The sequence below is a fragment of the Gossypium raimondii genome, chromosome 5 (assembly GCF_025698545.1).
Source record: "Gossypium raimondii isolate GPD5lz chromosome 5, ASM2569854v1, whole genome shotgun sequence".
Classification (NCBI taxonomy): domain Eukaryota; kingdom Viridiplantae; phylum Streptophyta; class Magnoliopsida; order Malvales; family Malvaceae; genus Gossypium; species Gossypium raimondii.
The window spans coordinates 41695885-41713729 of NC_068569.1; the positions used below are offsets into that span (position 1 = coordinate 41695885).

The 17845-nt window shown below is 33.9% G+C and overlaps 1 protein-coding gene across 3 annotated transcripts; it reads right to left on the reverse strand.

The window, feature by feature from the left end:
* Positions 1 to 2252: 2252 nt before the first annotated feature.
* On the reverse strand, positions 2253 to 9604 carry LOC105766112 (uncharacterized). Of its 3 annotated transcripts, XR_008196387.1 has the most exons (19): positions 9417 to 9604; positions 9060 to 9306; positions 8391 to 8603; positions 8035 to 8093; positions 7690 to 7827; positions 6675 to 6749; positions 6482 to 6565; positions 6320 to 6381; positions 6038 to 6107; positions 4903 to 4978; positions 4659 to 4789; positions 4418 to 4477; positions 4169 to 4243; positions 3953 to 4057; positions 3769 to 3864; positions 3598 to 3678; positions 3413 to 3514; positions 3111 to 3242; positions 2253 to 2675 (listed from the first exon to the last, which is right to left on the reverse strand). XR_008196387.1 is itself a non-coding variant. In XM_012585439.2 (18 exons), exons 1-18 carry the CDS (start codon positions 9456 to 9458, stop codon positions 3174 to 3176), a joined length of 1785 nt encoding a protein of 594 aa, XP_012440893.1. In that variant the 5' UTR covers positions 9459 to 9604; the 3' UTR covers positions 2865 to 3173. The 3 variants fall into 3 exon arrangements, 2 of the variants coding, with proteins under 2 accessions (XP_012440893.1, XP_052487732.1); XM_012585439.2 differs by lacking the exon at positions 2253 to 2675 and having other exon boundaries at positions 2865 to 3242; XM_052631772.1 differs by lacking the exons at positions 2253 to 2675; positions 9417 to 9604 and having other exon boundaries at positions 2865 to 3242; positions 8391 to 8610; positions 9060 to 9209.
* Between the last annotated feature and the right edge of the window lie 8241 nt (positions 9605 to 17845).

Here is a 17845-nt window from a genome sequence, read left to right on the forward strand (position 1 = left end):
TATAATGGATTGCATGATTTTTCAATATTATTGTAACTTGATATTAATGATCTCATGTGATTGAGCATATTATTCAAATCATATATGTATATGTATAAACTCACTTGTTGAATGATTATGGTTGACAGGATTTATTGTTGTTAATCTTGTTAATGTAATTGCTATGTTTATACGGTAAGTTTTATCATTTTAACCGTTGAACTTACTAAGTTTTATAGAGGCTTACTCGTGTCATGTTCCTATTTCTTTGTAGATATTGCTTTTTGGAATCGGGGGATCAGATCAATCTGAAGATCACACTATCCAGATACTTATCGATAGATTTTGACATGTTTATCTTAAGGTTATATGGCATGTAATAGGTGTGTTTTGAATATGTTTTGGATACTTATTTCATGTGTTGCATCATAGGTTGGTATAAAGTTTTTTGAGCTTGTTTGTGTATCTGTCTTTGGCTTTGGGTATATAAATGTCCATGTAAATTTGTTTTTTGGCCACTTGACATAGACTTTATGAAAGTGTTTGAAATATGTTTAGATTGAATGTGAATGGATTGGATGAAATGGTAAGTTTGGCATGTATTTAATGTATGGACTTATGAACTTTGAATGCAAATTAGTTTGGTATGAAATGTGGATTTGATTTGATAATTGAATTGTGGTGTTAATAAAGGCACATTGGTTAGGCACTTAGGTTGATTGACTTGATATGTTTTAAGCATGTTTCAATGTGTTTTGAAGGTATGGAAATGGTTGTTTTTTGTTTGGCTTGGTACCTAAGTTTGGATGAAGTTTTACCTTGTTTTAAAAGCTATTTAAATTGCACATGGCCTAGGACACAGGCTGTCACACGGCCATATGCCACACGCGGTCTCCTCACACGGCCATGTGCCTTTTTTATTTCAAGTATAGGTTTCTCCACACAGCATCAGGCTGTTACACGGTCGTGTGACCTTATTTCGAATAATAAAACGGTCTGGAACACGACCTACGACACAGCCATGTAACCCTTATTTTGAATTGTACATGGTTTGGCCACACGACTTGGGTTCGGCCACACGGCCGTGTGACCCCGATTTCCAAAATTTTTAAATTTTTTTGTAATTTTTTGTTTTGTTTCAAGTTAGTCCCTAATTGTTTCCAAGCTATTTGTAAGGGCCTATAAGCTCAATTTAAGGCCCGTAAATGTATTTTTTCCTTGAATGAAATTTAGATTTGACTGTTGTTATTTAAATTAATAAATGAGTGGTTTGATTATGTTAATTGTTTTTATATGAGACATAAAACTCTGTAACCCTAATCCGACGCGGAGACAAGGTAGGGGTGTTACATTTAGTGGTATTAGAGCTACAGTTTAGTCGATTATCGAACTAAACATAACGTGTTAAAGTGTAGAAATAACATATCATAAAAACCTGTGATAGTGTGATAATAATTGATTCGATCTAACCCTTTTTTTAATAGATTTAAAAAATGTCGGCAGAATCTAATCGTGCTAACAGTGATGAAGTAAATAGCAATGTCCCAACTTCCGAGCAGGAAGTAAGTTGTAGTTTACCGATTCCGCAAATGTCTGAAAATGAAGTTAAAAATGTCTTCTTCGATTTAATGGGTCAGTGGTTCACGAAATTTATGTGAACCAACCCTATGGCTTAACAACCTCCACCCCCTGTTGTACCTCCTGTGGCACCCCCACCTCCTCAAACAATTGAAACGAGTCGATGGATTCATGTTGATAAAATTAGAAAATGTGGTGCTAAGGAGTTTCAGGGCAGAACGGGATGGTCCAACTAAAGCTAAATATTGGCTTGAAAGTGAGTTTTCGAGGAAATGGCCTGCTCTCCTAGTGACTATCTTAGATGTGATGTGTCGTTACTTACAGATGAATCTTACAATTAGTGGTCAACATTAACAGTGGTGATACCGAGAGACAATGTTAATTGGGACTTCTTCAAATTTGATTTTAAAAAGAAGTATATTAGCAAATGATACCTAGATTGGAAAAAGAAAGAATTTCTTAAATTAAAGTGGGAAACAAATCAGTAATCGAATACGAGAGAGAATTTATGCATCTCAACAACAAGTATGCTCGTGAAATTATGCTAAATGAGAAAGAAATACGCATCCATTTTGAAGATGAACTAAATGATGAAATTAAGATGCTAATTAGAGGGATAAAAATCCTAGAGTTCGTTGTTTTATCTGATCGAGTACAAAAGTTGGAGGAAGTTTATAATCATAAGAAACAGAGGGAAAGGAAGGCTCAGGAATTTAGTAAAAGAAATTTCTCTAAATCGTTTTCTACACCACCATCAAAAAAATCAAAAAAAGATCTGGTTTTCGGGTAAAAATAAATCGAGAGCACATGATTCTCATAACTCAATTCAAAAAACAAAATTAATTTTGCCGCATCCGGAGAAACTTCAATTGCTCATAATGGTCTTTCTCTCTTTCCTTTTTTTTTCATGCCACCAATGCTCGTTCTCTGATTAATTGAAAATGGGCAATATTTACTTTTGTCTGCAATTGCGACCAAGATATAGCACTAGAACTACCAACTTATGTTTAATGTATTTGTATTTTCAACCAGCTATTAGCTATACAAAGTTTAATTTAGAGACCAACAATTTCCGCCTCAGAAGAGAATCAAAACTCCATATCATCCATAGGTTCAATCTGTACAACATGAACTATTAGCATGTCAAAAATATATATAAATATGCAAGTTAAACAACAAGACTATGACACAGAAAAATAATACCAACATTTAATGGGGTACATGAATTAGAAAAATGCCACATGGCTTTGGTCAGATATTTTTCACTTCATGCATTTTTAAATTGTTCAACAAGGTAAAAGGCTGAATTAAAAGCAAACAAAATTTTATGATATTAAAATCCTCAAATTACAGACTTTTCTTCACCAATTACAGTACAGAACATATTTTGGGCAAATGGAGTGAAAGCTTGTAACTACAATGTTCGGGAACAAAATGCCATTAGTGAAGCTAAATAGTATTATCTTTGTCAAAAATTTCCGTATGTACCTCAGTTTGATGGTTAGAGCTAAAGAATTTTAACACAAAAGTTGGGAGTTCTCACTGATACATACCAAATGAAGAATTATACCAAAAATCCGATTGTCGACATAACTCTCTCTCCATAAAGAGAAATCCTAGAAGAAAATATTGACTTCCCTTTCACTCATCTCGTAAACATGATCTCTTGCATCTGTCAATGCACTCTGCATGATATCAAGAAAAACAACCAACTTAGAGACAAACCAGAAATGAATAAGGAACCTAAACATGAAAATAGCATTTGCCAAAAGAGAAGGTGAAAAAAGCCAGAATTTTGTCAGATTAAATATGACGCAGAAGATAAAATGGATTTTAGGTCAGAAATAACAATTACCTGCCCAAATTTTGTAAGAAAGTTACTCGCAAGGTTGAGCGATGTTACTGTGACATCTTCATTGGCCTTGAGTGCTTGAGCAATGGCAAAAGCACCATCATCCTACATAAAACCTCAAGTCAAATGATGCAGTATGCGGAAAATCATGAAATATATAAATATTAACAAGGATAAACGAAGTTTACCCTAATCTCGTTGAATCCCAAGTCAAGTGAAGTTAAGGTTTCATTAACAACTTTCAAGCTGCGAGCCAGACAGGCTGCACCCTGCAAAATACATGTATAACAAAGCAAATACTAAGATTCATTGTATATGGTGGTTTAATGAAAAAATATGGTGTATCAGCAGGTACAAACTTCATCTCTAAGTCCATTTGCTCGCAAGTCCAGAATTGATATGGTATTATTATATCTCAACATATCTGCAACAAACTCTGCACCCTTTGGTCCTATCTACAAGAGATCCCATTTTGCATTGTTATACATAAAAGATAAGATAATTGAAATTAGTTTTTATAGAGGTTTATGGATGTGAATTTACCTGACACCAACCAAGCTTTAGTGTTTTTACATTTCCATGGAATTTAAGAACTTCAGACAAAGCCTTTGCTCCATCTGCTCCAATGGGATTATAACCAAGTTCCAACTGAACAGATGAGGGAGAAAGTGAGACAGGAGTCAATCAGGCCATCGTCCCGATTGGAGTATAAAAAGGGAGGCATGATAAAAAGATGATCATAATGATGAAAAGACTCACATTTGTAATGACAGTGTTATCTTTTAAGGCTTCAGCTATCGCACCAACCCCCTTGGCTCGAATATTATTTCCACCCTACGACAGTAGAAACCAATTATTGTCTTCATATAGTTGCATCATACATGCTCCAAATATTATCTCAAAAAAGAGACATGCTCCAAATATTATCTCAAAAAAGAGACATGCTCCAAAAATAATTAAATATCAAAATATGTTACATGAGAAATTAACGAAGCATTCTATTCTCACCAGGTCTATGGTTGTTACTGTCTGGTTTTCTTTCAAAGCATCAGCAATTTTTTCTGCACCCTGATAAATTTTCAAAATTTTGTACCAATGAAGTTTAACTCCAAGTATACAAGTGTAATTCTAAACAAGGTCGAACAAATAACACATCCAATTAAAATATATATATTCCATAACTGGGTTGCCACTGTTTAGCTCTTATAAATGAAAAACTTGGTATATTAACTGTTAATTTATTGAATACCTCATCACCAATGTCATTCATGTAAAGATTCACCCATAGCAAGTTCTTGCTCCTTTTGATATATTCCGCAACATGAAAGGCACCTTTTGCCGTTATTGAGTTGTTCCCAAAGTCCAGTAGGGTAATTTTTCCTAGAAAGAACATGTTTGTTAGATGAACTGCTGCAATAGGCAGGGAAAGATAAAAGCCAATGACTACAAACACATGCGTGCACCAAAAAAAAGTCAATATAACAAATGTAAACCTTTATGTGAAGATAAGCTTGAAATCAAGGAGCGAATTCCTTCATCGCCAATTGAATTTCCATGTAAATGAAGTTCCTGAAAAAAAAAAAACTCAAGGAATTACAAATTACAATCACTGTATAATAGATCCACAAACAAATAAAATATAACCATTTGTCCAATTTTCTTTGTCCTCTTTCCTACTTTGGAATTCCCAATATTATCCTCTCTCTTTTTTTCCTTGAATGCCTAGCCTTTACTTGGTAGAGTGAATAAAATTGAAAAATAAAAAATTACAGAAAAAATAGAAAGATCTTTTTTCTTTCCATTAGTGTGTTTGGTAGGATAAACAGAAGAATGAAAAGAAAAATTAACTATTTGTTCCATGAATTGCTTTGTGAAGTTGAAAATTAAGAATAAAGAAAATGAAAATCCTTAAAAATGCACTATCTTGTAAATATGCACACTTAACTTGTATCCCTCTCTCATTTTCTTTCTTATTAGCATTTCAAATAATATTCCAGATATAAATGGCCCAAGACATAGTACTTTTGCCTTTTGGATCAGACTGAAACATATCAATTTAAACCCAATTTACAGATGCCAAAATTGAAAAGGATTGAGGCCCAACATTTAACTCCATTTTGAAACCCTATTATGAATTTAAGAGAAAGCCCTACTCTCTCCTTTTATTGTTCTTCATCAACATTCTCCTATTATTCTCAGTATGACAACACAGTCACAAAATTACTCTCCCTACATTTGTCTTCAGTTCTTCCTTCTTTCATTTGCAACAGCAACTAAGCAAAGGGCAAAAAGATACATACAAAAGTTCAGAGCCATGTCAGGCACGTAAATCATACTCTTACCAGCCTTGTGTCATGTTGACACTGATACACTGACACTAAATGCCCGAAACCATGTAACAGAGCTTATCAACTGCCAATATGACTACTTAGTGAAAATGACCACTCTAATCACAAAAGCATTTCATCCAATATATGCAAAGGTCTCTAATGCTCCAAACTATTACTTAAGTACCAGAAGTAATGTTAAAATGGAAGTATTATATCAAATGGATAAAGGTGTCAAAACCAGTAGCCTTTCATCATGTAGTTTAGAACAAACAGTAGCTGAAGTGAATAGGAAATGTACCCGTAAAGACTTGTTCCCCTCAAGTCCTTTGGCCAATGCATTAGCCCCCAGAGCACCACCATAATTACCACTTGAACAGTAACATTATGTCAGAAAGTTTTTCATATGCTGGTTAAAAAAAAACCCAGATGTACAAAGAAACTTAAGCAGATATTTGCTTTTAATCAAAACAAAGTTCAAGAATGGAAGGTGCATATGCCATCCAGCCTACTGAGACATAAACTATTACGTAAAAAACTCAAGATGGTTTTAGAATACAAAAACTGGAAGACTTTAACTTACTTTAGGTGAAAATTGCGGATAGTCTTATTCTCAAGAAGTGCTCCTGCTAAACTTGTAAATCCCTATCTCCATTCCATAAAAACAGAGAAAAAAGAATAAATGCCACTTGCTTAATTAAATTTGAAGCAATGCTCTAAAGAAATTGGCAACGTAATTTCTTACAGAATAGTCTATCATATTGTTATTGAGTTCAAGGGCACGTAAGGTTGAATTTTTCTTCAACAACTCAGCAATTGCCTTTGCACCCTGCATAGGGTAGTGATTCACCATTAAAGTAAATCTCCACTGCAAAGGCCTTTACCTCTTCACAAAGAAATTCCATGGATAACAGAGTGGATATTAACAGAAAGCTAACCTCATCCCCTAAGTCAACACTGTTTAGCTGGAGCTTTTGAATGCCAGTGTTATTCACCAAAATATCACATAGGCACTGCAGGCGAAGGTAGATTATTTATAATAGACACTGAAGCATTAACAAAATTCTCAGCAAAAATGTGAATCCACAGAACGTTGGCACAAACAATATTTATATATATTGCACTTTAGTGATGACATTTGAAACATTAGGTGCCCTTGTTTGGGAAAGCATATGCTAGAAACTAGAAAGTACAGTACACAGCTTCTATTCTTAGCAATGCTCCCAACTAAATCACAACATCCACTGGGATTCAAACATTCATGCAATTAATTCAGTACTTCTATCTACAAAATTACAGAAGTTCATAATCTTCATATAGCAAACAAATACTTCTTGATATTCTAAGAACAAATAAATAAATAAAATCACCACAGATTAGATTTCTAAAGTATCTATGTTATGAAGACGTGCAGAAAAGAATTCCACATCACCATATGCATGTAATTTATATTAGTATTAGACTGCTTGACAATTTAAAAGAATTCATCAACGGTTACAAGTACACCTTAAATTAAAGATTACCTCATTATAAGGTGATTTAGAAGTAGGGAAAAATGTTTTACTATTTCCATTATAAACAATATAGAACTTGCTCATAGGCAATTTTTTATCAAGGTTCCAAGTATGAACTTCCATCCCATTATAGTTCATTATGACATTATCAAATGAAAAACAAATACAAGCTGCAGAGATGATCTTATAGGAAACCTATAAGAATGAAAATTAGTAACCATACAATAGCAGCAAGGGATATGAAAGAACAAGGAGTCTCTAAATAAACAGATGTATCCCTATACACATTAGGTACCAAAAGGAAAATTTATGTTGATTGAGCAACTTCTTTCATCTTACTATTATTACATATAAAATAACTGAGCCCTCAATGTTGGAGGACAGGGACATTTAACTATTTGTAAAGTTGTCAGTTATATAATGGCAAATTTAGGCTGACCTTTATTCCTTCATCTCCAATGGGATTGCCTGAAAGATCAAGGGTTTTCAATACCATATTTGCTTCAAGAACACCATCAAAGGCTTTCATTCCTCTGGCTGTTATTCCATTAGCAGCAAAGCTTACTTCCTCAACAATCTGAAAAGGAGAAGTACTCATTCAGAGAATGCATGGCAAGGAGAACCAATGCTTCAAACTTTCAATAATGAAATAGAAAAGTTTGTACAGAACACAGTCAACAAGAGGATCTTACAGGATAAGATACAACACCTCAATCATAATAATGGACACAAAGAAAATAAAAAAATAAAAAACATAGTCAAATAAAGACTAGGAAAGCATAACCTGATTGTAACCTAAGCTCTCGGCAAGAAAAAACAGTCCTTCATCTCCAAAGTTGCGTCCTAATAAAAATGTATAGTAAGGTTTATCATGTTTCGTTCACATGAAATGAATCCACATGCAGTAAAAAATATATTGCATCTTAAATCCAACTGGATAACTTGCTAACAATGCTAAGGAAAGAAAGTAATTACATCACAATGAAAACTTTTAAAAGACTAGTAGACCATTTCTACTGTCCATTAACTGCATCTTGGATTTTCGTGGCTGCGTCATTAAACTCAGACATGAAAAGTGAATAGGATTAAAATAGGTGCTTCACTTTATCTATGGAAATAGTCTAAAATCAGTCAGCATACCTGACATATCAACACTGCTGAATGCCCTAAGTTCCTTGGCAAACTCATTGAGTGTCAGCTTTGACTGTCTATCAATCTTAGCAGTAACACCTGACAATAGATTTGTTCCTGGGGCAAAAGACCACTTCACTCCTTGTGAAGGAGATTTATTTTCAACAGATGAAGACCTAGATGGCTTCGGCATAAGGAGTTTCTCCACCAATTTCCATAAAACTGTCAGCTGAAGACATCAATTAGGGTACATATAGGATAAACATAACAAAGAATATGTGCTGCACTAGTGTAAACATTCCATACAAAGCCTAACGCATCCCCAATAAAAGGAAAAGAAAGATTCCAAAATGCCATTCATATGCCTAGCGCAACAGAAAGAAATAGTAAGGTATAAGAACTGACAACACGTTGGCTTAAAGACTAAAATAAATGCTAAAGTCGGATTAAAAATCAAATGCCATTAACAAATGTAATGCTTATAGCTATGGCCTGAGTAAGCAATCAAGAAAAACCAGAGCGCTAGTAAATTTTCATTGTGCTCAACCAAATTGGGGAATTTCAACAACCTCATCAAAATTATTGACGAAACTCAAGAATTTATAAATAGGAATGCAATCAGTTACATTATTCCAAATTCACCATCCACTAGAGAAGAAGAGAAACGGAAATCCATACCAAAAGTAGCGGCGATAAAAACGCCAGCGGGCGCCACAAAGGTTGCAATCTGCTTCGGAGCACTACTGAGAGGCTGCTTCGCCTGCGACTGTCTGTAAACACGCCGCCTCGCGCCTCCCTCCGCACCGTACGCTGCCGCTACCACCAATCTCTTGGACCTGGAGTAACGTCTCCTAGTAATAAACCAAGCGGAATCATGACCAAGACAGCGGCCGTGGTCCGAAGCCAACGCTTGAAGGCCAAGCCTCTGCTTCATCGGAAGAACCAGAGAATAACGAAACATATAAACAAATAGAGTGAGCTTCACCTTTCGAGAGACCGAAGAGATTACGAAAAAGAGTGAGCGCGTGTAATTACCTTGGGATGAGAGTATAGAGGGAGAGTGGAAGTGAGGGCCATGGAAGTGGAGGTTAAATGCGCATAAGGGTAGAGAGGCTGCTATCTTGCACCTACCGGTTGGACTTCACAGTTTACAGAGAAGAAGAAGTAGAAGGGATAGGAGCGGCGAACAGAGCGACAGTATCTCCAGAATGTTGTCTAATTATAAAACCAAATAACTAAAAATAAAAGCATATGGACTGGACTTTGCAAAGTTTGCATTCAACAAACAAGACTTTGCGGGTTGGGTTTATCTTGATCCCTATAAGAATTTGATGATGATCTGTCCGGGCCAGGCCGGCTTAAGCAATTTTAATAATTCTCTCAATAATTTTTTATTTTATATAATAATTGGGTGTCATTTATATATATTTATTTAGATTTTCTAAAAATTGATAAAATTATATATTTATTTTTTAAATTAAATAATAAAATCATACATATTTTATGATCATTTTTAAATTTGATCAAATAATTAGAAACAATTTTTTTTTTTGAAAATAAGACTGGGGTTTTATTGAGATAGAAAAAAAAAACTAACAGGCGGCCCAATCAATGGCCCAAAGATCTGTCAAAGAAAACTAAATTGAAAACTATCCAACTTCTTTCTAACTAAACGGAACTAGAGAAACAATAAATGAAATTAAAAAAACAATTCAAAACCTAACCCAGTCAACTCAAACACAGCTGGAATCCAAAAATATCAATTGAACCGTCATTTCCAAAGCTCCTAACGTTCCATCGACAGCAGTCCCCAAGGCATTAATACTTCACTCTGCTATCTATTTTGATTTCTTCTTCTGTGAATCAAATCTTCAATCTGGATTTCTTGGCCAAATTTCTACTGAGGCAAAAGTATAGCGATCCAGTTCTTCTCCCCTCAGATAAGTAGTCTCTCCTTTTTCAAGCGTATTTTTTGCTAATCTGTGAGCATATGAGTTCTTTGATCGATGAATATACTAAAAAATGAGTTCTTGAAAATCAGATTTCTTGCTCTGAATATCTCTGATAATGGCTTCGATTGCTGATTTGTCTGTGGTAGTCTCCTGACATTTCCTTATTACTGTTCTTGAATCCCCCATAAGTTTTACTGAGTGGGTTCTTAGTGAAATCCCTAGCTTTGTACCATCTAAACATGCATATGCCTCTGCCGCAAAAGGAGAAGGAACATTGCTATGAATAACTGTCTTTAACACTGTTAAGTTTCCCCTCAGATCCCATCCTACCAGGTCGGAAGCTGATCTGAAAGTTTTGTTGCCGTACACAGCATCAAAAAGGATCCTAACTCTCGGTATGTCCTCTTGTACTCCATAGCTTCTGCATATACTCTCATTATTCTTTAAAGCTTTTAATCCTTCCTGTTCTGCCATGTATCTTTAAATATTAAGTACTAAAGCCCTTCCTGTTATGTTTTTCCTCTCGTGAATATATTGATTTCTGGATAACCATATCCACCACAACGCATAACAAAAAAGAAGACATTGACAGCTGTTACTCCTCTTGAAAACCCAGGTTAGCCACTCCCACATAGACTGACTCGTATTATTCATAATCCATGAGAAATTTAACAGATACCATACTTCAGTTGTCATAGGGCAATCTCGAAAGACGTGGAAGCTTCCTTCAACTTCAGATCTGCATTGGGGACATCTGTCATTTGTAACAACTCTCCTGATTCTGAAATTAGCAAAGTTTGGAATAAAATCCCAAGAGATCTGCCAGATTGTAAATGCAATTTTTGATGGCATCTATAGGCTCCAAAGTTTCTTGTAAAATTCTTTTGTTTCGGTCTGTAATAAATAGTTTCTAGGATCTAGATTAGCATCTTGTAATAGTTTATAAGCACTGCAGACCGAAAACTCACCAGATAATTCTCCTTTCCAAACCTGGAAATCCTTATGCTCAATCTCTGCGAGGGGAATCTGAAGAATTTTTTGAGCAATGTCCTCTTGAAAGGTATTATTAACCAATTCCAATTTCCATTCTCTGTTTGATTAATCAATAAGGTCCGAAACTAACTCAATTTCACCTTTGTTTGTTCTGTTATGTGTATCAATTTTGTCAACCCCTTGAATCCAGCAATCTTTCCATATCGAGATTCTATCCCCTCTGCCCACTCTCTAACACATCCCTTTTTGGAGAAGACCCTTTGCAGCCCAGATACTTTTCCAGGTAAAAAAAGGTAAATTTCCCAGCTTCGCAGTTAAGAAACTAGAGTACGGGTAATACTTTGCTTTTAAGATTTTGGCTAAAAAAGAATTTTGGTAATTAATGAGACGCCAACCTTGCTTCACTAATAACGCAATATTGAATTGACCAAAATTTCGAAAGCCCATCCCACCATTTTCTTTTAATGAACAGAGATTTTTCCAAGTGCACCAATGTATTCCTGTTCTGCCTTTTCCTTTCTGCCACCAGAATTTAGCAACAATACTTTCCAACTCATCACATAGAGTTCTAGGAAATAGAAAACAAGCTATCGAATAGGTTGGAATAACCTGTAGAATTGCCTTTAAATAAACTTATTTACCTCCTTGTGATAGAAATATATTGCTCCAATTGTCAATGCATTTTTTGAACCGGTCCTTCAGACCTTGAAAAGCTTCCTTTTTCCTTCGACCCACCATATTGGGTAACCCCAAATATCTTTATGGTTCACTCGACCTCCAGACCCCCATCAAATTTACAATCTGTCTTCTATCCTCTTCCAACGTGTTTTCGCTAAAAAATACTGAAGATTTTTCAAAGTTTACACACTGTCCCGACTAAATTTTGTATTCATCCAGAATTTCCTTGAAGATGTTACCATTCCCGCTTGTTGCTTCTCCAAACAAAATGCAATCATCGGCAAATAAAAGATGGGAAACCTGTGGCCCATTCCTACTAACCCTCACTCCCTTTAAAGTGCCTCTTCTCATTGCTTGTCTCAGTAAGCTCAATAAGCCCTCACCGCATAAAAGAAATAAAAACGGGCTAAACCTTGTCTCAGTCCTCTGGTTGGCAAAAATTTTTCCCCGCAATGTCCATTGATAACTACAGAGTAGGAAACGGTAGAAACACATTTCATTATAGCCCTCACCCATTTAAGATCAAACCCCATTCTTATTATGAGTTCTTCTATAAAACTCCATTCAACCCTGTCATAAGCTTTACTCATATCAAGTTTAACGGCCATAAATCCTTTTTTCCCCAGTCTCTTCTGTTTTAATTTATGCAGTACTTCATATGCTGGCATCACATTGTCTGAGATTAACCAACCAGGCACAAAAGCACTTTGTGCCTCATCGATACATTTTTCAATAACCTTTCAAAGTCTACTAGCTATTACCTTCGCAATAATTTTATAAAGTACATTGCAAAGACTAATCGGCCTATATTGTGTCATTGTCAAGGGATTATTAACTTTGGGTATAAGAACAATATTTGTAGAATTAATTTGACTAACCTCCATATCTCCATTCAATATCTAGGAGCAAAAGGATATGACGTCTTCTCCCAAAATCTGCCAACATTTCTGGTAAAAAACTGCTGGAAATCCATTCTCCCCTGGAGCCTTCGTTGGTCCCATATCAAAAATTGCTTCCTTGATTTCCTCCATTGTATATGGTGCTGTAAGATTTTGATTGCCTTCTACTTGAATACATTGTTCAATCCCTGATAGTATACAATCATTGTTTCCTCTTCTTCCAGTCGTGAATAGATTCTGAAAATAATACAGCGCAGCTTCTTCAATATTTTGTAGAAATGCCAATTCTCTCCCTTCTTCGTTCACCAACTTATGAATAGAATTTTTCCTCTTCCGCTGTGAAGCTTGACTATGAAAAAATTTTGTGTTTTTGTCCCCAAACTTTAACCAATTTATTCTTGCTCTTTGTTCCCAATAGCATTCATCTTTTTTGATCTCAAAATTCAAATTTATTCTTGTCTCTATCAGCTCAGCTAAGATTTTATCATCCCTTTCAGCATCAACCAACTCCCCAAGTTTTTTTGTAAGAATCTGTTTAGATTTCTTCCTCTTAATTTGAATTTCCCCAGCCCACTTCTTTAATCCTGTTTTCAAACCCTCCAACCTCTGTAACAATTCCCCTGATGATTTCTCCCATATCCCTTTTACCACATCAATGAAAGAATCCTCCATTAGCCACCAAGCTTCAAATCTAAAATTACTATTCCGTACTTTCACTGCATTTTCAGTAGTATTGATGAGAATAGGACAATGATCTGAGAACGAGTGGATAAGATGTTGGGCCTTCACTTCTGGAAACATCGTAATCCAACATATGTTAGCAACTCTTCTATCAAGCCATTCTCGTATATTCGTCTCTGGTAGATTACCTCTCTCCTATATGAACCAGCTTCCCTCAAACCCCACATCATACAATTGACAATCTTCAAGTGTTTTCCGGAAACATTCCATTCTTCTCTCGTCTCTGGGTAATCCTCCTCTTTTTTCAAATCCATACATGATTTCATTGAAATCTTCGCAAACCAGCCAAGGAATGTCCACTCTTGTAGCTAAGCTCTTCAAAGTTTCCTATGAATCAATCCTATCTTGTACGTATGGAGATCCATAAAATCCAGTAAGTCTCCATTTTGCTCCTCTTTCATTATCTTCAACTAACACATCAATATGTCTTTTAGAAAAACTACAAAGAATTACATTCACATCAGTTCTCCATGCTAAACATAACCCTCCCCTTGTACCTTCAGAATCGACTTCAATACCATTTAGATACCGACATCTCCTACGCACTAGTTCCATCTGCTTTCTGCTGAGTTTTGTCTCCATAAAGAAGACTATTTGGGGAGCCTTTATCTTCAGTAAATACCAAAGTCTTCTAACCGTCCGTTGACTCCCCAAACCACGGACGTTCCAGCTTATGATTTTTATTACGCCCGGTCGGCTAACCTCTTGGTAACCGCCGATGATAATAGATTTTGACCTTCCATCTCACCCCTATTTCGTTTTTCCCTTCCTCCCCCATTACAGCTTCATCTTCCAAATCATGATCCATTAATGCATTCGTCTGATGGGGCCATAACTTTTCTTTCTGTTTATCCGTAGCTGATCATTTCTCTTCTGAGCTAAACCCTAATATAGGATCAATTGTTTTTTTCATACTTTCTTTTGGATCCCCATTCCTTGGGCTCAGCCCCCTTGATCTATTTTCCATCCAACATCCTTCCCTGTCCCCCTCCTCTTCTTCTCGTAGCCAAATACTATTCATTGATAGAGCTCTACGGAATGGGGCCCGTAAAGATAAGTCCCAACCCATCTCTGTGAGATCTGTTCCCATCATCATTTTTGTCTCGCAATAATAGTCATTGTATCCCAATCGACAACAACAAAAAAAAACAAAATAGCGATAAACGTTCATATTTGAACTTGACATATGAGCATACTCCACCAGACATAACCTGCTTCTTTCTTCTTAGTGGCTTCCTAACATCAATCTGCACCCTAACTCTCATATAATTGCAATTTTCCTTACCCAAATCTGAACCGTCATACTCTAGGAAAACTCCAGTAAAGTTCCCTAAAAGCTTCGCTAAATTCTCAGAGAATAAACCAATTGGAACCTCATGGATTTGTACCCAAAACGGCACATAAACTAAAGGTATTTTTAGCGGATCTTCAACTCTTCTCAATTTGCTTAAAATTAATAAATGATTGTTAAAAGTCCACGGAAGACCCTTCAAAACTCTCTCCATATCCATGCTATGAAAAAATTTGAAAAGATACCTTTTTTCCCCCAAATCTCGGATCTGCATCCCACAGATTGGATGCCATAAATTTGCTAAAGTACTCTTCATAGCCGAAAAATTTATAATACTTGCTGTTAAGAAACAACCCACAAGCTAATAATCTCCCACCCCTGTTTGTGTCCTTTGATCACCTTGGATCTACAAAATTTATTCTTCCTCTTCATTAAGCGATAATTGTGCTAATTCATTCTCCATGATTGCAGGGATTGGGAACCAGAGAAAACGCTTCACATCTACCAATTGGTAGAATGAAGATGTCCTTGAAACGACGTAGAGAATCAAACAAGAAAAAAAGAAAACACCCAAAAACAAACAAAACCCTAAAACTCGTGCCAGCGGCGGCAGACAGAACCGTGCTAAGATAGTAGACCTATTTCTTATTAATTCTTAAAGCTTAAGGTTTGATATTACAAGGATACAAAATTTTATTTAATTTAATTTATAATCATAATCACAATTCTTTTTTTTTAAATCTAATGATAAGAAATTCAAATATTAAGATAATATTATTTATATTTACGATGAATTTTAAATTTAATTTTAATATTAAGATAAATACTATTTAAATATGAGATTTTAATTAAATTTATTTATATTTAAGATTAATTTTAATTTTAATTTTAATTAAATAATGCAAATTTTAAGATTATTTATCTTTATGATAATTTTTATATTATATTATATTTTTAAATTTTGAATGTTAAACTATATTGTTTAAGAATAAATGAAATTATGCTGATTGAATTTTAGCTCAATTGGTATGGGTATTGTTGTCAATATAAGAGGACATGAGTTCGAATACGTTGAAATACATTAACCTTTTATTTACGGGTTGGGGAGGGACTATGCCTAGTTCTAAACATTGTATCAAAAAAAAAGAATAAATGAAATTATATTATTTAATTAAATTTTCTATTAATTTTTTAATTAAATTTTCTATAAAAAAATTTGGGTTAATGTCGATGCTTGTACTTTGATAAAATGTTCAACGTGGTATTTGTACTTTGAAAATGTCCAATGCTACTTGATTTATTAATATATGTTTTATTACGAAATTGATGTTAACACTAAACCAACCAATGAAAATTAGATATGTACATTTTTTTCAAAATCATCAAGTCGACATGGATAATATAAAATCATGTGAAAAGCTAAATAAAACCCAAAAGTTTGTATAAAAACAAAAATTGAATTAAATTTAAAATAACTGAATGTATGGTTAATAAAATTAAATATTAAACTTATATGAATGTGCATTTTCATGGATAATTAAAAATCATTTAAAAATCAAATACAAATCTTATTTTTTGTTGGTGAATTACAATAACAGAGTAAAATTTGAATAACAAACGCAACTAGCACGACTCAAACTAACACTACACCTAGGACGGTGAACACCTTTAACCATCAGGCCATCACATGGGGTTCACAAAATAATTATTTTAAATTGAAAACTCTTTGATGAAGATGGTCATTTATTTAAATGAAAATGATGATTTTGTTGTTTATGTAAGTTTAGTATTTATTTCTTTTTTATTAAATATATGTTTAGTTATTTGCTTTTTAATTTAATTATTTTTTTGTTTTATTTAGGTTTTCACATAATTATATTATCAATGTGGACTTGATTGTTTGAAAAAAATTTGTATATGTCAATTTTTATTGACTGGTTTAGCAATTCAATGTTAAGAGCAAGTACCATAATAAAATATATATTGATAGTTCAAGTAGGTACCACATTAGACATTTTATGAAAATACAAGTACCATAAAGAAAATACATATTGATAATTCAAGTACCACATTGAATGTATACAAAAGACATGTACCACATTGAATATTCTATGAAACTACAGGTATCAAATATGATATTATCTCCAAGTTTTATAACTATTATCTCTTGAATAATTAAATGATATTTTTTAAAATTCTAATGATAAGATTTTTAAATTAATTGGGATGTATAAAAATTTTAATCAATTGTTTTGTATAATTAGAAAAAAAAAACCATTAAAAACGTTAGTGGAAGATCATTTATAAAATGTATAAATAAAAATTTGATATTAGCTAACTGAGTCTTATTTCGATTGAATTGGCCAATATTACCAATAAATAAGGACGTGGGTTTGAGTACGCTGAAACATATTATCCTCCTATTTATGGACGTGGTAGGGTGTTCATAGTTCGATTAAAATCGAATTAATTGACCGAGCCGATCTAATTCGGCTAATCAGTTGATGGCCGAATGTAGTTCGATCGGAGGTCGGTTAATGATTTTTTGAAATTTCAGTTGTCAGTTAATCTGGTTCAAAATTAAGGAATTAACCAAATTAACCAAAATAAATATTATGTATTATATATAATATATTTTATATTAGCAATGTATTTTTGAGCTATTATTTTTATATTAATCGAAATAAATAATATATATTATGTATATATTTTATTTAATCATACACATTTAAATAAACAAATACATTAATTTATTTTTATATTAGATAAATATAATTATTTATGTATGAAATATATAAACATAAAATGATGTTATATCAATAATTGTGTTAATAATTTACAAGAATTGGATGAAATAAAAATTCATGTATAAAATTATATAAAATCAAAGTTCATTTATACAATTGTACA